This window comes from Ixodes scapularis, unplaced genomic scaffold (genome assembly GCF_016920785.2).
Source record: "Ixodes scapularis isolate PalLabHiFi unplaced genomic scaffold, ASM1692078v2 PGA_scaffold7__128_contigs__length_106722199, whole genome shotgun sequence".
In the NCBI taxonomy this organism is placed as follows: domain Eukaryota; kingdom Metazoa; phylum Arthropoda; class Arachnida; order Ixodida; family Ixodidae; genus Ixodes; species Ixodes scapularis.
In genome coordinates, this window is record NW_024609882.1 from 99997896 (window position 1) to 100019654 (window position 21759).

Genomic DNA, 21759 nt, shown 5'->3' on the forward strand with positions numbered 1-21759 from the left:
TGATTGGCTCTCGGAGTGTTGTGCGGGAAAGTAGACGCACGAGCTTTTTTTATGGACTGTGTGCTTATTATAGACACTTTGTGAAGTAATTTTCCCTAATCGCCGAAGCGCTCACTCGACAGACGCGGGAGGATGTTTCAGTTACGTGGACGGAAGAGCAGCTGAATGCTTTCCAAGTGCTCCGAGTCGCCTCCAGTCGTCACTAGTTCTTGCACATTACGATGAACTTGCTGAGACCGGAATCTACACTGATGCCTGGAACGTTCGTTTCCGAGCCGTTTTAGTCCAGTGGCAAGACGGTACCAAACAAGAAATCGCATACGTTGTCCAGGAGAGAGAACTGAGAAAAATAAGTGTCTTGCATTTGTTTGGGCCAATGTAAAGTTCCGCCTTTACGTTTACGGAAGGCTTTTCACGATAGTCAGTGATCAGCATTCACTATGCTGGACAGTTAGCCTCATAGACCCTTCCAGCCGTCTTGCTCGCTGAAGCCTGAATCCTCAAGAATTTCACACTGCCGTCGTGCACACGCCGGTACAAAAACAACGACTCGGACTGTCTTTCTCGTGCTCCTGTTTACCCTGTTACAGAAGAAAGTGAAACGGAAGACACTTTCCTCATTGTCATCAATACCGCGTTTATGACCCTTCAGTAAAGAACAGACTTTGAAACGCGTGCCCTTATTGAACACCAGAAAGGCCAGGACTCGCTTAGGCCAACCGCATCTTATAGACGTCTGATGTCATTCTGATTACAAAACATTGCTTTGTACAAGAAAAAAGTTCCATCGTTACGCTGCTTCATACATGATGGGTGATTTCACCTAAAATCGTGCAAGAAAAAATGATGTGTTTTCAAAACATTTTGGAAAAGTGCATGTTGGTGGAAAATGTGTGACGAAACAAAACTGCAAATTAGAACTACATGAATATTTTTGTTCTTGAGTTTGGGCTCCGAAAGGGCAAAAAGTAGGTATTGCGATTTTCGCAGTTTTCATTAGTGATATATTTTGTAGTCTCGCAAATTTTGGATGATCTTTTTCACAATAATGATAGCTTTTTTGTTGCTTTAATACTATATATATAAAGGTCAAAGTTCTCTAAGAGTTTGTTTTAGGTAAATTTGAGTTCCTAAAATAAATAAATAAATCATTCACAATCGACAATAACTGCCCATCTTTGAATCGAGCTAGCTTTCGATGTACTATTATTTAATTTTAATGCATCAGAATATATTAAAGAAAAGCTTTTATCTAAACCTATGCAAAAAGTCGAATATTGTTAATTTATATTTTGTTTATATAAAAGAAAGAAGACTCTAAACATCAAAACAAAAGCTAAAAGTAGAAAATTCTGCGTCATTTTAAGAAAATACATATTCTTTATGAAAAGAGTTTTATCTGCTCTTATAAATGTAAAAATAATTTTTGACATATATCGTTTTGTCATAATAAGCTCTATAAAGAAGATATTTGAACCTTAATTCCACGACTCCTATCTCTGTCATTTCGTTTTTCACTTAGAAATCAGGTATTTTTTTAACATGATCCCAGTTTTTATTTGTTCTCGAATCCGAAATACAGTTAAGCAAAACTTATACATTGATAGTATTTATAGCATTATATGGTGAGGGGTTCTTCTTCACGTTCAGTCTGTTTACTTAGTAAACTACAGAAATCGAAACTGTCTTAAATGTTTAGGCGTTGTCTTGTGAGATTAACGAACATATATAGGAGATTTTAAAAGTTTCACGTGAGTTAAAACGGGCGATGCAATGATTTTTGTACTTTGTGAAAATACCGTGTAGAATGATCCCTGATGTTAATGACCTGTAAAACACCGGTTCGTTTTTCACCACACGCAATCGAAGTCTCAAAAATAATTAAAGAAAAACGAGCAGCGTTCACCCCCTCAACTCGCTGCCAGAAAACGCAGCCACGTTATCTTGAGCCGATTTTATGGTGCCAATGTTGATCATAGCCCCGCGCTGGGGTCGGCTAGGCACAGGACCCGCGTTGAGTTTTAGACATTGATATGGTTTGGCTTTTGTTGTCATTGCAGCGATTTGACGCGGGCCACTACCCGTAGGCCTCTTGAGCAATTGACTATCACGAACCTAAATCGAGTGCCCACGCAATGCTCGGGTCCAATTAATTAGCCGCATTCAACTATTGTCACTGCAATGCCCCAGTTACGTCATCAAGTTTGCCAAAGGATGCAAATGAAAACGCTCGCTTTTGGCCTTAGAGTATACCCTTTTCAAAAGTACGTCCGGCAACATTGGTGGTCGCCATTGCTTGGACACGAAGTGCGTGATTGGATCCCAGACCTCGCAGAACACTGACGCAGTCCTCGTGTCCAATACGAGGCAAGTCGAGTGGACACCGAAGGCTGGCGTCCACTCGAGTAGGTGAGCAATCAAAGGCGGATAGGCGTTGACGCGGACTTTTGAGAAGGGTCTATTTCACCGCAGCAAAGGAGTTTCTTGGCCAGGGGTGTTACGTGCGAGTATCCTTGACTTCCACTAGGGCCAGTAATCTTGTTTAAAGTGAATAATATTCCAATTGAAGATCGTTGCACTACCCCTCTTAATAGAGCACTTCTGGGGAAAAACATATCAAAGCGACGACCCTCCGAGCACGTGAATAAGTATGCATTAATTTTTTTTTCTTCATTCGAAGAACTTGTTCTACAGGGTAGATAAGTTGGGCTTGTTGAAACCTCCCAATCTCCTTCTTTACTATTTGCACTTCTATGTTTTCAAAATGCAACGTACCTTTCAAATCTCGTAGAAGGATGTGAGGTGAAACTCTCAGCTCTGATGGCATCGCGCCGCTTCTCTGCCTGCTTTCGTTTTTCTGCAGTGTGCGCGCCTTTCCTAATTTCGTTTTTTTTATATGTTTTTTTTTTCTGCTCAGATAAAAGTGCTTTCAAGGTTCTTGTAAGCCGCATTAGGCACTTTTCTTCGACCGAAAGGGGGAATGAAAGGTGAATCCACGGGCTGAGCGGGACATAGATAGGCCGCCATCCTATTGAACTCTATGAACGCAGCTGCGAGCGTTGACGGCGGCAGCAGCGAGCGACGGTACGTCGGCGTCACAGCTGGCTATCGCGAGAATCAATCGGAGATTCCGCGCTCGGCTTCTTATCTACTACACTCGTCATCTCGAACATTCGACCTCTAGTGTTTGGGAGTTAGCCAGGCTAGACTGACTAAGCAAGGTCATTCTGGCTTCCTTATCTTTTACACTCGGGGTACGAATAAACACGAAACATCTGGATGCAGAGAAAAGTGTTTCTTCTCTCTCATGCACTCGGCAGTATGTGTCTTCCAAACACTTGAACCACCTTCACACATCAATGTTTGTTACTCGAGAAGTGAAGTTCAGACTTTTCTCCCAAACCCACTCAGGTGTTTTAAGTGCATCCTGTCGAGGCTCAGAATTCTGTACAAAGTGGTCTAGCGAGGACCGTGACGGGAAAGAGTGCTTGGTGGCCGCCATGCTCTATCTCAAAGACACCGGAGGGCGTTGTTGGACGAGTACGATTTCTGTTCGTCCGACGGTGCCCTCTGGCGTCTGCGAAAACTTTGATGTAAGCAATGTTACATAACGCTTTTATTAAAAACAAAAATAACCACGCATGAATGTAGTGTTTGTACTTTTGGATGCTTAGAGCCTGTAGATTGGGTTATGACGATAAATAGACTGTCGCAGAATCGCATAAAGTGGTTTAGGGCTTCCTTCAGCTGGAAGGAAAACTGGCCATTCCACCATGAACGTATAGGAATTCCAACAACAGTAAAAAGAGGAATCATATAAGAATTGAAGCACTTATATTAACCAGCGAGTTGAGAGGCTATAATTTTATTCAATCTAAATTGGGACATGACCTGGAGGATATCACTGCTACGTTTCTTTTTGTCGCTAGTCTAAGCAGAGCAGCCCACTCCCATATTTAGAACGGCGCGAAAGTTCACTGACGTGGCACTTCGTCCGTCAAAAAAGCTGAAAATACGTTTACCGCAAAATCTTTAGAAATAGTCCACCTAAAATGGAAAGTCAATCGATTTAAAGCAACCAGTGGGCTAGCTAACAAAGTTGAAAAAATTTAGTTTTAGATTTTGGGCCGTGCGGAACTTGTAATTGAGGGGAGGGGCGATGAACCAAACACAAATGTTATTTCCAGTATGCAATTTTTGCTTATCTCCAGCTTTGGCTAAAGAACACCACTTCTGCCGAGGTCACCATTGGCCAGGGCCCTGCAATTACCATATTGAGACTATATTTTGGTATTTTTAAAGAAATAGCAAATCGGGTCAAAAATAGGGGTGAGTTATTTTCATTGTGGGGCAAACTCTCGGGATTTTACGGTAAACTTTGTGTTTTAGTGAAACTGTGAAGCTCTTGACAAGCTAACAATCCGGGTGCCACTTGTTCAAACTTCAAGTCATAACGGTTCACTCGTGGGAATGTCCATCTTTAATTTACATGAATATTTATCGAACACTTCACAGCTCTGAAGCACACAGTTGCATGTGTCGCCTAACAAAGCTTCTAATTTTTTACTCCGCTTTTATTTTCCCGCAGGCCCGATGGGTGGCACAGCTGCTCGCTGGCAAGTGCAAGCTTCCTCCGCATCCCGAAATGTACAAGGACATTGCAAGAGAAAGAGCTGCACTGCGACGTCGTTATGGAAACTCGTACGATACCACCCTATGCGTGGATTGGATGGCGTACACGGATGATCTAGCGGACAAGATAGGCGCCAGTCCCAAGATGCTCAAGTACTTCTTCACCGACCACAAGCTGTTCCGTGCCCTACTGGGGCCTTGTGTACCCTACCAATTCAGACTTGAAGGCCCTCATTCATGGACTGGAGCACGAGATGCCGTCTTGGGATCCCAAATGAGAATGCTCTATCCGCTAAATAGCGACTGCACGAGCTTCCAAACAGAGAAGCGCGGCTTCTCGAGGTTTCACATACTCCTGTCCGTGATTGTCCTTTTTATCGCATTCTTCGTTTATAACTAGAGCATCGAATAGGTGTTGTGTTCGAAGATAACCTCAAGTGTTCTCAGTGGTCGAAGACATCAATTTATCAGTCGTGCGTCGACATGCTAGAGCACGCGTAATGACTCTCTGTAGCCCATGAAATGTTTTAGAAGAAAGTGAGGGCTCTCCGAGGTATGATATTTTATTAAATATGAAAAAAAAATGCGATCTGCATTATTGATTCAAAAAGTAGAGTGCTACAGGTTACGCTTTTGCCTCACCGACCTGTCGTATTTTATTACCATCGCCAAACGGCGTGCGCGAAATGAGTCTTCGCTTCGTTCAACAAAAATGTAATATCTCTCCTCTCAACAATGCGATGAAAAAGCTGCACATATCAGTAAAATAAATTTTCTTTGCGTACTTGAGGAAGGATGCACAGTAAAGGTATTGCCGAAAAAGATTGCAACAAAAAAAAATGATGAAAAATGTCCTAAGTTTACATTTGCTGAAAATGTTTGTATACCTCCGGGGTCTAGAGAACACTGGTAGAGTGGTGACCGGCAAAAAATAGAAAATACTTGATGCGTTAGTCTAGAGATCCTGTGCGTCCCTCTGCGGTGGGCACAGTCGTGGCTTTCACTCCCCTAGGGGGCTTTTTTTATGCCCACTTTTTATTTGTTAATGCACCACACGTAATTTCAACATTAATTCGTTCTAATAAAAAAAAATAGTTTGTTTTCTTGCGTTCGCCGTATTGAATCGGTGAGAAAATTTGCCAAATTATTTTTGTTGTCCTGTCTCTGCTGCTGCTCCCTTGTTGACCGAAATTTAAAAACGCGGCAGGACGGTACAGCGTGTTTTATATGCAACGAGAATCAGCGCCTCCAACCTGGAACACTGCTCATGTCTGAAGTCCCCCATGAGTCGGTATGCTGACGATAGATATCGGGCGCTGCAACCGACCTTAATTGGAGAATCTATTGCTCAATATAACATGATATGATATATGATATGATATATCTTCTTTAGCTCAGGAAAGCCGCTGCGCCGCAGAAAGGCAAATCCCCCATGCCCTGACGGCGTGCGGCGCCGCTTCTAATGACGAATAAATTGTATAGTATAAATGAATGCTGTGAATGATGACGATGATGATGGGTTGATGAAGAAGACGAAGAGGAGCGTCAGGCCCAGCGGCGTTCATCGCAACAGTGGTCTTAGCGGGGCCGCCATGGGCTGCTGACCTCTAGCAGGCCAGATTGGACCGCCTGGCGAGGGCTCCCTGCTTGGCAAGTTTGCAGACGATCCGACGGTGGTGGCTGGGTGGCCGGGTGGCGGTCTTCGCGAAAGTGGTCCTTGATATCTCCCAGCTTGCGGTCGAGCTTGTGACCGGGCAGCTTGAGCACCTTGTCGATCGAAGACGTGGTGGGTGCCACTGGTCTGGTTGGCTTTCTGACAATGAAAAGCAATCTTCGTTTTTGTAGTGTCTTTTTACGCTGCACTCATATTTCGGGGCAGAGTCAGTGAGCTTTGAATGACCGACTGTCCTCCGTTCACCCTTAAATTGATTGTCCTGTAAAAACTTGAATTTCTTAACATATAGTGAAGGTTTTGTGGAAGGAGACTAATGATTAACATAGGTCATTTTTATTTTATTAAACTACACCCCAATTCAGAGTGATCAATGACGGATAATTATGCGAAACTCCATGCAAAATTTCGAAAGTATCAATGGCTCCGCTCTCGTTCCTTATGTTACGTCACACGAGGCTTGCAATTGTCGGGTCCTGCACCTCATTCCTCCGTGCAAACACAGTGCTCCCGATGCACTGCAGCGTTCTACTTTACTCGGCACTGTAAATCTGGCGGAGCAGTGTGGCGCGTGAAAACCGCACAACGAGAGACCCCTTTCATTCACAAAAACATTTTAGCACAGCAACGAGGGTGAACCACGTCGTAAGGCTTACGCGGAGGACAAAATTCGAAGGGCGCTTCAGTTCGGCGCTGTCTTTGCGTTATGTTACGTCAGAGCCTCCGCTGCTCTAAAGCCTAGTTCAATTTGACCGGACAATCGCTTTAAAGGGGCGATGCATGCACATGCAGCGGTTTTGGCCCTAGAGCGGCGCGATTTCTGCCGTCGAGGCGCTCTGGCCAGCACCAGCAATTCTGCGGCACGAGCGCCGCGACGGGAGAAATCGCGCCGCTTTAGGGTCAAAGTCGCTGCATGTGAAACACGCTTAAAGGTGGAAGAAGAAATGTCCTTGATGCACGCTTGGTTTTAAATGCCTGTTAGCCCTGGACGCCTATCTTTTTAGGTCCCTTCTTTTGTTTTGTATTTGTTTGAGTGTTTTGATGTTCGAGCTTTTTGGCCACGGTCCTGTTGGTTTTTTTTTTCAGGGAAATTGTAGTTGGTAGTTCTCCTTTTTTGTGTGTTTTACCTGAGTGTTGGAGTTAAATGATCAAGGTTCAACCGAATCTTTTGCATTACTTGTTTCGGCTTTCTGCCAAGTATTTTTAGTTCTTATGCGTTCGTGTAAAGAGCGTTCTCACTTTTTTTCTTTTTATCCTTTTCGGTTTGGTTTGGGGGGTCAGCGGAACCCTATATGAACACGAATTTCTGTGAGATAAAATTCAGCTGTTGTTGACACTTTTTGTGTTGTGTTGTCCTTCGTCTTTTCCCCAGTCTCGGGGGTTCATCTTAAATTATGTGAAACCTTCACCAGCTCGTTTGCGCCGTAACTGTTTGTTTCACAATCACTGGTCCAGGGAGGCAAATAGAATCAGATTCATCGTTTAAGATGGTTCTGCAGCCATTGGCAATGAGGTCTAAATGTTTTCTTGGATAATTTGACCGGACAATCGCTTTAAAGGGGCGATGCATGAGTTTTGTATTTTGCGGAAATATCGCTTAGAGCGGGTCCCTGACGTTAATGGCCTGTGAAATACCCATTCGTTTTTCACCAGACGCAATCGAAGTAGCAGAAAAAAAATAAAGAAAAACAAGCAGAGTTCATCCCCTCAGCTCACAGCGAGAACAAGCGGCCACGTGATCTGGAGCCGATTATATGCCGCCAATGTTGATCATAGCCATGCGCTGGGGTTGGTAAAGCACAGGACAAGCGCTGCGTTCCAGGCATTGTCATGGTTCGGCTGTTGCCGTCATTGCAGCGATTGGATACAGGACACTACCCGAATGCTTCTCGAGCTTTAGATTATCACGAGCCCAAATCGAGTGCCGACGCAATGCTCGGGTCCAATCAATGAGCCGCATTCAAATATCGTCACTGGGCGGTACTGCTACCGCCCAGCTACGTCATCAGGTTTTGCGAAGGTGAGATGGGATGAAAACGCTTGGTCTTGTCCTCGAAATTACAGTGCAACAAAGGAGTTTCTTGGCCAGTGGCGTTGAGCGCGAGTATCCTTGAGTCCCACTAGCCACACAGTCTGCCATTCTCGCATACATGCGTTTGCTGGGCCGCTACTTGAGCCATCTGAGCACAGCTGCCAGCGGCGCGAGCAAGGCCACGAGGGGAACGTGATGGTGCTCGAGCCATCCCACCGTGAACCAATGTTTCGGCCACCCCACGGGTGCGTGTCGCCATCTATTGGTTGAACTAACGCCTTGTTCAAGATGGCTGCCGTGGGACCGCAGCCTTAAGAAAAGCAGTGGGATGATGCATTTTACTAAAAAGGCATAAACGAGATATTTTACGGCGTGAGGATAAAAAAGGCAGGAACAGGGTTGTTTTCAGAAATAAAACACTTGCAGTGCAATGATAGTTACAGACTATAAAACGTGCGGCATAATTTTGCAGGGCTTCAATGTTTGTTACAATAAATTAAAAGTGTAAGGGACTGTCTGTGTACCCCACCCTTCGAGCACACGAAAGTACTCAAACGGTTCTCTGGTCAAAGAAGTAGAGAACTCTTCGAAGCTCACGTCATACCATCCAAGGGCCTGCATCGGCGCTCTTCCAGTAGCCTTATCGGAAAAAGAACAGTTTTACCCTAGCCTTTATTCCTGAAGATCCATTCTCACCAGCCAGATTGACTACGCCACCGCTGCCGCAATGCATCGAGGGAACTTTAGTCTTTCTGCACGTGCGAGGACCTGGCTGGAGCTCTGGGCGTGCTGGCCGCAATGCATCGAGGGAACTTTAGTCTTTCTGCACGTGCGAGGACCTGGCTGGAGCTCTGGGCGTGCTGGGCACGAACGTCTCGTGCACTGCCAATTGCCTCCTGGGAACTAAAGCTATGGCTGTCTCGCGCATGCGTCGAATGCTTGGTGAGATCGATCCATTTTGTCGCTGAATTATTTTTCTTCTTCGTCTTCTCTTATCTTGTTTTCTTCTCCTTCCTTTGTCTTCTTTTTTTTTCTTGTTTTCTTTTATTTTTTGTATCTTTTCCGATTATTTGCGTTATAATATTTTGTATATATATTACAAAAATCAAAATAGAAACGTCCAGCCTTTCCACTCTCGTAAAGAAGGAAGACCAGCGGAGCTGTACTCAATACATTGTGTACTTCTTCGTCGTCGTCTGTTTTTCGCGCTGTTTCCTACGATTAATTTCACCAACGCGCCTAACTATCCATTCTTTTATAGCTGGAAAGGTTGCCGCTATCTACGAGCGACGGCGGAAACCATACTGGTGGTTGTGTGCTTGCCGCCGTCGCTTATGGATGGCTGTAGCTGTCCAGGTAGGTTCGTGTCGACATACACGGACGCGATCCTGGGGAACCTAGCCCTTAACAGCTCCGCTGTAAAAGCATCTTCTTGTTTCCTATCCGATCCCTTTTTTATCTTCCTTCTTGTTCTTTCATCTTCCTATTTTGTCTTTAAATTACCTTACTTCTTTTCGTCTTCTTTTCTCTTGTAAATAAAACGCCAGTTGTCAGTTAACGCTCTTTTCTGTCTTCTCGTTTCAATCCCCGCTCCTGCCCGTTTCGATCCGGATGAGCATCGTACCGGCGTAAGGTCGTGTATCACTAGTGCGTTGTGCACGTTAAAGACCCCAGGTTAGCGGTGGCACCGCACTGGCTAAATTGCTCCTCTACAGCTGAGACACCAGACACCCACTGAGGCAGACTAACTTCCGGCTGTATAAACATACAACAATTTGCTTGCTTGTCTTTTCGTTCTTCTTTCCGTCGCCCTTGCGCCATTTTTCAGTGAGGTTTGTTACAAGCGTCGGAGTGACCGGGATGTAAGTTTTCTGTGGCGTATTTAAGCTTTGAACAGTATTAAAGGGGTAGTGAAACGAAATTTTAGCGCCGATCTTGTTGCATAAATATGGGCTAGGGACAGGCACCACCTCGGAAATATAAATATTGCGCTGTAAAACACAGGAGAACTAATTTTAAACATAATTAAACGATTTCAAATTCTCATCTGGTGGATGGGGGGAAGTTCTCGTGACATCACTTGTGCCAAAATAGCAGCGCCGTTCTGCGGCAATACGGCGTGCCGGCAGAATTCGCCTAGGCCTGAACGCGTTTGCAAAGCCTTGGCGGAGAAAGCCAAAGCGTAGTTGGCCACAGTGAGCTCGTTCTCGTTGCGGCTCTTTGCACGACACGGCCCGAGCATGCTTCTGGCACGGCCGGTATTAGTTGCTGCGAGTCGCGAGCTGCAAGCCGACGTTAAAAAGGATATGTTTGAACTACGAGGGTGTCAGCAAGAGCCACGCAAATGCCAAATACCTGTTCACACTCGGAGCGGACACGCGCGTTTGATCGAAGTGCTGGATTCGCTCTGTTAGACCGCGTTTCGGTAAGCGCTTCAGGACCGATCTTTTACGATTGCAACTCGATACTGACATGACACTCGGCAAAGAAAGGTTAGACCGACATCGCGTAGCTCCCACGAACTGCTATAGCTCGACACTGACGTAGCGTCGAGTCAGAATAAAAATGGCATACTAATAACAGAGTGTACATACCGAGTTGCCAAGGTAATCCGTATGGCGTTTATTTGAGCTCTATATCACACAAAACAAGTAGATAGAATCAATGAGAGTCCCTTTTCGACGACAGCGTTCGTCACCGCTGTCTCGGAAAACAAGGAGATCGAGATGACAAGGGGAAAATATTGACCTCTGAAATTTAGTTCAGGGATCAAACTACTCATCCGGTAAGGGTCCACAAGGGTCGCGCTGGCATATTCTATTCAGCAGGCCAGCCGGTCATGGACAGACGGTCTTGGCCAAGGACCGCCGGAGCAACTGTGCGCCGAGTCGATGTTGCTGCTAGGCCTACTATATTCTGCCGAGCTCGCTCGGTCGGCAGAATCGTGGCTGTTGTAGCTCTTCTCGTGTGTTTGTGGATCCTGCGTTCTTGATCGTCGTGGTCTGTTTTAAGTACTCCTTCCTTTTTTCTTGCTGGTTGAAGTCGGGACGCACGAGAAGAGCACGAAGAAAAATAAATGTCCGTTGGTGGCCGATACCAAGTAACTGAGCGACGCTGTCGGCCTTGTTGATTTGATCGTAAAAAGTGCGTAAGACAGCTTCGGAGCTGTCGTAGGATTCTGTCGTAACCTGCGCAAAGGTTACGACAATTTCGTTTCGAGAGCACGGGTTTTTTCTCAAATTTGTCGTACGCACTTTTTTCGTCGTGAATTCGCTTTGAGAATCCGGCCTCAGAGCTGGTTTTGTCAGTGCTGCCGTGGTTGCCGACTTGCCGTGGTCCCGTGGTGCAGCGTGCGTGCAGCCCTTGCACATCTCAAACGGCCACGTTGTCACAGGTCGTAAATCGTCGACGCGCCACCAAGTGGCAACGCTCGTAACCACAACATTCACGCCGTAGCCTTTCCCGACCGGCACAAGTGACGTCACGAATGCGCCCAATATCCCAAGACGCATAGCGCTCTCCGATGGCCGATTTGAGCGCGCGCCCAATCGGGCCAATCAGGGTGAAAAATATAGCCATCCGTTCAAAATACAAACGCGCGATTATGATTTATGAATATCATTGATCATATTGAACCTATTTCTGACCATAATAGGTGTATTTCAAGTTTCGCTTCAGTATCCCTTTAATGTCTAGTACAGGAGATGATTTACTGATATGGCGGATAAAAAAAAAACATTTTTTTTACATATCTAAGCATCCAAATAGCGTTACTGATTGAACATAGTTACAGTTGCGCACACAGGGACAAGGACAGAGAAGAGTAACACATAGACGACAAACAAGCGTCTATGTGTTTCTGTTCTCTCTCCTTGTCCCTGTGTGCGCAACTGTAACTATGTTCAATAACTACCAACTCGCCCAACTGTCTACCTTACGCGCTCCTGATTATATGATCAGAATGAGAAGTGATCTGAACACCAAGATCCTTGAACGAGGTTACAGATGTGAGCTGTGTTTTACAAATTAGAGTATGGTAATGGGAACATATCACAACGTGTCTCACCCTCATAGTTTTCATTTGTTAGTAGTGAGAGACATTTTCCATGTTACACCATTCCAAAACCGCGCATAAATCAGCCTGAAGAAGTGAAGCAACGGAGTCCTCAGAAATATTACGATATATAGCAGAGTCAAATAAGAATACATTGGTAAGCCATTAGTATGAATAAGAAACAGAAGTGGTCCCAAAACAGAACCCTTGGGACAGCGGAGGTAACAGGACTTGAAACAAAAATTTTTCTTCATTTTTGGTAGCAAACTGTGTTCGATTAGATAGGAAACATTTAATTAAGGATAAAACTTTAGAAGCAATATTGTGTTATTCAACCCTTTAAAACAGTAGTTTGGGACATACTTTGACAAAGGCTTTCCAAAAGTGGAGAAAGACGTAATCAATTTGAGATCCACAGTCACGGATGGAGAAAAGGTAATTAGTGAAAGTAAGAAGTTGACTTTCGGGGCAGGATAGCGATCTTCGAAAAATAATGTTTCTAGGATGAAAAAAATAATTAGAATCTAAGAAACTAACTAGATTTGAATAAATTATGTGCTCTGAACTTTTACAGGGCGTGCTGGCTAAATAAGTCGGTCGATAAGTAAGTGGGCTATGATTATTACCTGATTTATAAAGCGGAACCACCTTTATTATTTTCCAATCGTTTGGTAAAATGCCGAGGTCAAGTGATTGTTCAAAACTTTTTAGAAGAAAAACTAAAATATAACTTGCTGTACTTTTAAAAAAAGTAAGAGCCTATGTTATCAACACACACGAGGAGGACATTCTTTGATCGTCGATTAGTTTGACAATCCCGTCATAATCGAAAACAAGCGGATACATTGGAAGAGGGTTGTAAGCAGGATAATTGGAGCGTTCACATTTCACACCAATAGAAAATGCTTTCACGAAAATATAATTTACTACAGATGCAGAGTCATCGCGTATAATACCTACACCGTTATCGCCTGCCAGTGAGGGAACAGTATTTTTGGGGCCGTTCACAACATTCCGAAATCACTTAGTGTTATTACATAACATGGAAGGTAAGGTTACATTGAAAAAAAAAATGTTTTGGCCTCTTTCACAGCTCTCTTACAGGTATCAGCAACGTCTTTGTAAACATCCCAACGAGCAGCGAAGGCAGATTACCTCGCAGGGCGGAAAAAAAAAGTATCTTTTGATTAGAGCGACGTTTCGGTGTGAAATTAAACAATGGAAATTGGGCTTCACAAACAAAAGACTTACACCGAATGAACAAAGTATCAAGAGAGTTTATTTTATTTTTCAACTTTGTCACAATTAGTTTCAACCGGACGCTCTGAAAAAGGAAACAGGAACTCACCCAGAAGGCAGCTAACACGTTATTCACTGCGTCGAAATTTGCCCTAATATATTCACGGAATTGCTTAGTAGTTCTATTAGAGACACACCATTGGAATATGTATGTTGAAGTGTAGAATGCAATGACCGCTACTTCCTGGTAAGAGAGTTATGGAAGAGGCGAGCGTCATTGAATATAATTAAATCCAACACAGTAGCTGCAGTATTAGCAATCCTAGTTTGTTTCTGACATGTTGTGAAAAAGAAATTCAGAACAAAGAAGAAGAAAATCTGAGTACACGGGCGAATCACAAATATCCGTCAGGAAAGGGCCAGACCAATTGGGGGAAGGTTGAGGTCCCCCAGCCTTAAAATGGACGCATGAAGGAACCAAGACAAAATTGAATTTAAAATATCATGTAACTTGGAGCAGAAGTCTGGAGTCGTATTGGGAGAACGATAGCAGGCGCAAACACCAACATTTCTGTGAGCACACCGCAAACGTACATATAGCAGTTCCAGTGAGGTGGCAATATCTACATACTAGCATTCAAGTTTATTTACTGCGATTACAATCCCGCCACAACGTCTACCAACCCTATCAGAACGACGAAACCTAAAACTCTAAGGGCACTACGAAATTTCATAGTCGCGCACCACACTCAAAAGCCATGTTTCAGTTAAAACAACATCAGTACATGGCGCGTCAATAACTGATGACAGTTCACCGTGATTCCAGATAACACTTCTGTATGCATATGCTTGTATACAGATACATATGTGTATCCAGGTATATCCTCATCACATTATCATGTTTACTAGGCGCGGCACCGCGAGCCTCCACAGTACGGGCTGCTGCCTTTCCTTGGTGCCGTAGATCTCCAGAGCCAAAAAATGAAGACTACAGACTACTTAGTAACTCAGTTACTTTAGTAAAAGTAACTAAGAGGAAACTATGTTTTTTATCAAATTATTTTTTAAACTTCAAAGCTGCAGACTTATCAGTGATATGTCGGGATAGCTATGTCGTAGCCTCATATATTTTGCGAGTTTCATTATTAAAAATATATTATCTATTACGTACGAACGGCTTGTCAACACGAAGTCTGTAGGGACTTTCCTGAGGACGGGCAAAATATAGAAGCTTTCTCCTCGCAAGCTGTACGTTTTTCGGTTAATCCTCACCAACGCAAATGTGTGTACCTCTTAGCTTGTTGCAAGACGGCAGCAAAGATTTTTTTTTTTTTTTTTGGTGTGTGTGTTTAAAACGGCAAACTTTACAATAATAGATTTTTTTTTTATCTGGGTTGAAATTGTCAATCTAATGAGCCCTGTTAATTTTCTCTTGATTGATCTGTATGCCAAGTTCACTTCTGCAGACGTCTAAAACAAGTTTCTCCAATTCAGCCCATGTTTCCTTCACCGCATCATCTAGTCCCCTAAAATAGGTGGGATCTACGGGAACTGCTTTCGGCATCATCGGAACGACGTCGAAGGAGTGCCATGTTTGAGAAAGCGATTTGTATGCTTGCCTCAACTTTTGTCGTTGCATTCATTTTTTTTAAATTTACAAATGGCAATATCATTTTCTATAACCCGACACGCGTATAGTTAGAGCGCATATCGTATCATTTTCATGACTCTGTTCGTTTTTTTATTTATTTTAGTTCACTTAAAACATCTTCCCTGTAGGCTCGTAGCTGGGAAACAATTTCCTCCATATTCGACAACGATTATGCCTCCTGCTTATAAATGGGGCCAGTGTTACGTTCGACGTCACCACTGAGAAGCAACACTATGAGTCAAACGCTATTAGCTCTAACCGAATAGGAAAGCTCTTTTTTACTCACCTGCACAGTGAACTGTATGGTATGTAAGCCGTCGTTGCTGAAATTATGTGAGGCCGTGCCTACTGGTAGAAACTTCCCGCGCAGCTGCTTTTGTAGTCCGAATGATGGATGGGTGGATTAGAGTGTCCTGACCACCGACGCCTTGTGATTAGCTGGGTGGCTGGATTCAAACTGCCAATCAGACGGCGTCGGTGGTCAGGACACTCTTAACCAGAGCAAAGACCATCTTCTCGTCGGAAGAGGACAGAAGAAAGGAAGAATAAACCGTCATTGTTGACCTTAAAAACAAAAAGAATGGCTACACGAGCCGTTTTATCAGTCGTGTTGTCCGCCGTGTAGGCCGAAACGTAACGACACGTGCAGCAACAGTCAAGTGTGTGTGTGTGTGTGTGGGGGGGGGGGGGGGGGGGGAGAGGCTCCGTCAGGCACCATGCCTTTATCTCTGCCCCTCTACGCGGAAAAGATCCGCAAACAAATAAAGGAAAAAAACAAAGTCCCGCCCAAACTCGCACATCAACGTTTCGTACATAACCGGAACATATACGGAGGCACTGGCCCGTGTCCTGGCTAAAAATTAAGGGTGTTCAAATAGCGCACAACCCTGTGTCTACACTTGGACGACTCATGCCACTCCCAAAATATCGCCCTGCTAAAGACAAAACCCAAGGTGTTATCTATCAGATTTCTTGCGGGGTTTGCGCGGCCACATACATCGGCGAAACAAAGAGCTTTACAGACAGAATCCGTCAACATAAAGACGACGTACGCAAGTTTGATCATGAGCATAGCGCGGTCACTGTGCACTGCGACGTCAAGGACCGTCGTATTGAATTTGACAACGGATGCATCACTGACGTTGAGACAACCCCCCGAAAGAGACTGTTTCTCGAATCCTGGCATATTCAAACAACGCCACAGAACATCAATCAATGTCTCGGAGCTTGACCGTCCGCAGATGTAAACGGGGGGAACGCGACAGAACAGCACACGACAAAACAGCACGCGACAAAACAGCACGGTCAAAACAGCACGCGTCGAGACAGCACAGTGTCAAAACAGCACGGTGACAAAACAGCACGCGTCAAAATAGCACGCGACAAAACAGGACGGCGTCGAAACGGCGCAGCGACAGAAGAGCACGTGCAAAAACAGCAAGGTGTCAAAACAGCACAGCGACAAAAGAGCACACATGTAAAAAGGCTGTAATAGGTTGCGTTTTATGAAAACAAAGCAGAACGTAAAGAAAAATGGTTGGACATTGCATGGCATTATTTAACAGCTAGTGGAGAACCAATAAAAAAAAGTACGCTGGCGGCGACGGGACCGCACTGAGTGTCCCAAGTGCTGCTGCTGTTGTGCGATTTCTAAAAACAAATAAAGTTAGCAGTAATTACTACTATTTAACTACGCTAATCTCTGAAGAGGTTGGGTAGTTAGGGGCGATACCTTTGCGTCGATGTTGGCTGCGTTGTCTGGTCTTTTTTGAAGTATCAGGGAAAGAGGAAAAGTTATTGGGAAGAAGATATCCATAGATTAAAGTTATGAACCGCCTAGTTTGTGTCGGTCCGGTGAGGTTCCGCAGTACTCGCCGGTTTGTAATTACCACCTAAGCGTAAAACAAAACCGCCCCCCCAAAAAAAAAAAAAAAAAAAAAAAAAAAAGCGGGAGATGCGGCGAGTACAGATGCATGGATAGAAGTGGTAAGATAAGATGACTTTAATGTAGAGCGTATTCAAGCCATGGGCACCGATTCTGCGGGGTTCATTCGCCGTGAATAAAATCTCATGGAAACACGCAGTTGGAGCTTGCAGGCGAGAAGTTGTACGTTTTGAGTTAACTTCACAGATTATTGCCGACGAAGGCCTTGATCGAGTGCAAACCGGTGAAGCAGTAACATGCCGCAGCCTCAATGCTGTGGCCTTACACTGCAGCAAGGGTTGAACACAACGTTGCCGCACACACTTTATTTTTTTTTCTTTTAACAACTAACGACAGTACATTGCCGTGCGATTGAATCATTTATTGTCAACGATATCACCAGCAAACTTGCGCGTCAAAATGAGCAAAACTGTTCGAAAAATTGAGGTGGCCTAGCTCGGCTACACCACAATATACGCAGCGTGAGCTTATGCTCACAAAATGAGAGGCGCTATCAAGCGGCTCCGGTGCAGCGTCAGACTTGCCTACTGCTCAAATAAAGGCGCACAGCTGGGCACACGGTGACGCCAGTGCGTCTGCCGCGGCTGTGACGTCACTGCTGGTCGCGCATGCGCAGCACGGAGCACGGCTCATTAGGCGAGCCACGCGAAACTGCTCAACCTCGGCCAGTGTAGGTCGCGCTACAAAATAGCCAGAATACGGACCAGCGGGGGCTTTTGTACTGCCCAGGGAACCGTCATGCGCCCATTGAGTATACTCCCCAGTCCGAACTTGATTCCAAAAGAATAGATTCGAAAAATTGGCCGTCGACGAGTTGGCTTTTGACGAATTGGCCTAGAACCTCAGTTCTTTTACAGTGCCTTATTTGAGACGTGCATTTTTAACTTCAAATGCCATATTTAGGGTTCAGCGTTTTCGGGTTAGCCCGAATATAACCAGTAAAAGTACGCCGAATTCATTTTTTCAAAATTGGTCTTAACTGAAAAAGTTCAGTATTTTTGTGGGCGTTTGGGGTGGTGTGTGTGTGTGTGGAGAGGAGGGGGGAGAATGTGACTCTAACTAGGGTTTCGTGTTTTCGGATAGATTCGAAAAACACCCGCCGGTAAAAGTTTCGTCTATTCGGATTTATCTGATAAACTCTGAATTTCAATGTGCCAATCCCCCCCCCCCCCCACACACACACACACGCACACAAATATATTTTACTACTACTAATTGTTTAATCAGCGCGTAGAGTCAATGGTCTTGGGAAAATGCCACCACACATATCTTTCAAATTTCGGCCAGGACAGCAGGTCATTGTACTATCGGGTCAATACAAAAGTCACTGTTTATGTTTCTGGTTTGGGTCATACTATTTGTTCCTGAGAGGAAGGAGAGGTTGTGTTTTTGTAACCTTGAAAGCTATGGACCATAGAAATTACATAAAGTGGAGAAGAGGACAGTTGAAACTTCTCTATTCCATCCTTTTCCACTATACCTCTTGCGGCCGCGCGGTAGGTTGACGGAATAGCATGGAATGAATACAGGCTTCAAAGCGATTACCTCCAGTCGGTTATTGATTTTAAGGTATCAACATTTATCGAAATAACACTTGTGTGCCACTCTTGTTTTAGGAAAAATTAGTATTGCCAGAAGTAATGGCACCAACGCCAAATCCAACTGAAGAAAATATTAATTGTTACAATCGCGTTCTTTTTTCTTTTTTGTCCAGCATATGTTTACATTTGGATATCATTTGTTTATTTTTAATAAGAAACACTGCGAAATTGAGTTCGGAATTTCGGAGAATTCGGAATCAAACAAAAATAAATTACGATAGACTCCGAATTTTCGGCAAAAAATGAACTCAGAAAGACACCCTCTGAACTTGACGAAAACTAAACTCCCAAAACACGGAACCCTACTCATTACTTACCATATCACTACTTTCTTTCGCAGTTTTCAGCTGGTATGCGAGATCGATTCAACTTTCAACAAAAGCTCCGGGGGCACAGGGGTCTTCAGGACGAAATCTGGGTTTTTTAACTGATAGGGATTTGTGCCGAATCCTTTATTAAAAGAAGAGAGTTTAATCGTGAAATCAAACAACGGAAATCAACAGCGTCCGTAAATGGCGCGCATTGTTTAACACCCCTAGCTTCCGTCTACTAGAGGAGGGCATAAATACGAGTGTTTTATTTTCATTTCTGCCGTCGGCGCGAATTTATCACCTCTCGCAATCGTGAAAATGGGGGAAACCGCATCGAGTTCAATGCTCGCTAATTTCTCCATTTTGATATCTGCCTCTCCGACCAAAGTGGTACTGAAGCTCATGCTCGTCCTGTGTACAAATACGAGCACAGGACGATAATGCCAGGTCACGATAAGGCCCCAGTGCGTCTTACAGAACAGGTCGCGTCGGCTGCCAAAGAGGGCAACAAATAAGTAGACAAGTACCTGGTACTCAATATACATTTTACACAAACGCTTTTAATTATTGCATTTTCGTTAGTATACTGGTTTTCGTGAATAAACCTGATATAACTGAGCAGTTTATGAGTCTACAAATATTCACCGCAATAAATCCAAAAAACTTTGTTTGGAATAAAAACCGCAAAATAGTGCGCGGAATTTCTAATAATACAAACCGAAAACGCCGAACTCTAGCTATATTGTCAATGTCATGTTTTGACGCTGCGCTGCTTTGTTGCTGTGCTGTTTTGACGATCTGCTGTTTTGTCGCGTGCTATTTTGACGCGTGCTGTTTTGACGCCGTGCTGTTTTGGCACGTGCCCTCCTGTCGCTGTGCCGTTTTGACGCTGTGCTATTTTGTCGCGTGCTATTTTGACGCGTGCTGTTTTGTCGCCGTGCTGTTTTCACGCTGCGCTGTTTTGACACGTGCTGTTTTGACCGTGCTGTTTTGTCGCGTGCTGTTATGTAGTGTGCTGTTCTGTCATGGTGCCGTACTTGGGCTTTGTCAATTTATTGAAAAGGTACAGCCGTAGAAGAAGAAAACCAGATACCCACCGTAGAAGAAAAATAAAATGACACTGCTCCTCAACGGCCATAGCCGTAGTCGCCCCTGAAAAAGAGGTTGAATTGGCTTCGAAAGGTAGGGTTTCTTGTAGAAAAGCTTGGTTGGTGTTTGAAAACTTAATAATTATTTACTCCTAACCAGACAGCTCTCTGTCAAATGTTTACGTTTAAATATAAAATACATATTTATTTCGCATATTATAAAATGCAAAATGGGCATTTTTGACTGCATTTTTATATATGTTCGTGTGCATATGTACATGTTCCTCTTGCCAGTGCCACTCGTCAAGCTGCGGTCTCGCAGCTTTTTCTCCAGCGCCCTTGTCACATAGATATTGCTTGGGCCAAAACTAAACTCATTCGAATTCATTTGATTTTGACATATGCAACTTTTCATAAATTTATAAAGCTACGCGAGTTGCTGAGGAAGTATTGCTGGGGGAAGTTTCTGAAAGGTCGGAGTTTAGGCCTGAGAAAACGTAGTCAGACAATTGGTTACTCGCCGCGCCATTGGGTTCTCACACCAATATCTCCACTGGGACCGCATTGATTCCGGGAGTGGCCTATCCTGGTACTCCTTGCACCGAAAAACTGGTCTTCATTCTTTGAGTTTAACCTTAATAGTCTCTACCACTACTGGTGTACCGCAATTGAATTAAAATCTGTTCAAGCCTGTAAGCGCGGTATGCAGAGAAAAACAGTTAGAGTGGTTTTTTTTTTTTTTTTTTAAGATGAAGTTTGTTTTTTAGACGGTGGTTTAAAAATCGCAAAGGACAAAGAAGAGAAGTAGGTCATAGGACAGAGCGCTTACTTACAGCTGTCGAATTTAATAGAGCATCTAGAGAGCGACAAAGTGGAAGTAAAAAAGGAGAAAAGAAAGATAAAATAAACTCACTGCTGCTACAAAGACAAGATATTTTGTTTAAAAAATTGAAATAAACATTATTTTAACTTCAACTAAAGGCAAAATACTTGTCACGTAAAACAATTGTCTATATAACAAAAAGAAAAGAAGAAAAAGAAGAAAAAAAAAAGGAAAAAAAAAAAAAAGAGCAAACGTCTAAAACGTCTTCAGAAGAAACACCGCAGGAACTGAAGTTCTTTTTGTGTTAAGTTCACTGATGGCGTGCTCATACACTTATCAGCACTGGTGAGGATGAGTAGAGCTTCGTACAGTTCTCTCATGTTGTTTTTTTTGTTTTTTTTACGGAAGTGCTTCAGACCTTCGGTGTGATTGAATGATGGTGAGCATTTGCAGTCGCTGACATGCACCGCAAGATGTCCCGATGGTGTTGACTTCAATCTTTGAGCTTGTTCTCTTAATCTAGTATTAATACATTGCCCCGACTGACCTACATATACTTTGCCGCAACTAAATGGTATTTGATATTCCACTCCACTTTCAACTCTACATATTTGGGTCGATGTTTTACACTGTACTATACCTGTTGATGTTGTTGGCAATTGATCTTAGGGCAGAGCCTTTTTAGTTTGTCCGCCGACAAGTTAGTTTGTC

The 21759-nt window shown here is 43.9% G+C and overlaps 2 protein-coding genes across 2 annotated transcripts in view; both read left to right on the forward strand.

The window, feature by feature from the left end:
* The window catches only part of LOC120841584 (flavin-containing monooxygenase 5-like), a 107867-nt gene extending 102835 nt beyond the window's left edge, over positions 1-5032 (forward strand). Inside the window, exon 5 of the mRNA XM_040212504.1 lies at positions 4589-5032. Within this exon, the coding sequence (XP_040068438.1) occupies positions 4589-5032 (444 nt within the window). The remainder of the gene's footprint in view (positions 1-4588) is intronic.
* A 15130-nt stretch (positions 5033-20162) lies between these two features.
* The window catches only part of LOC115310141 (dimethylaniline monooxygenase [N-oxide-forming] 2-like), a 115356-nt gene continuing 113759 nt past the window's right edge, over positions 20163-21759 (forward strand). The window contains exon 1 of the mRNA XM_042286317.1: positions 20163-20200. Coding sequence (XP_042142251.1) covers positions 20163-20200 — 38 coding nt within the window. The remainder of the gene's footprint in view (positions 20201-21759) is intronic.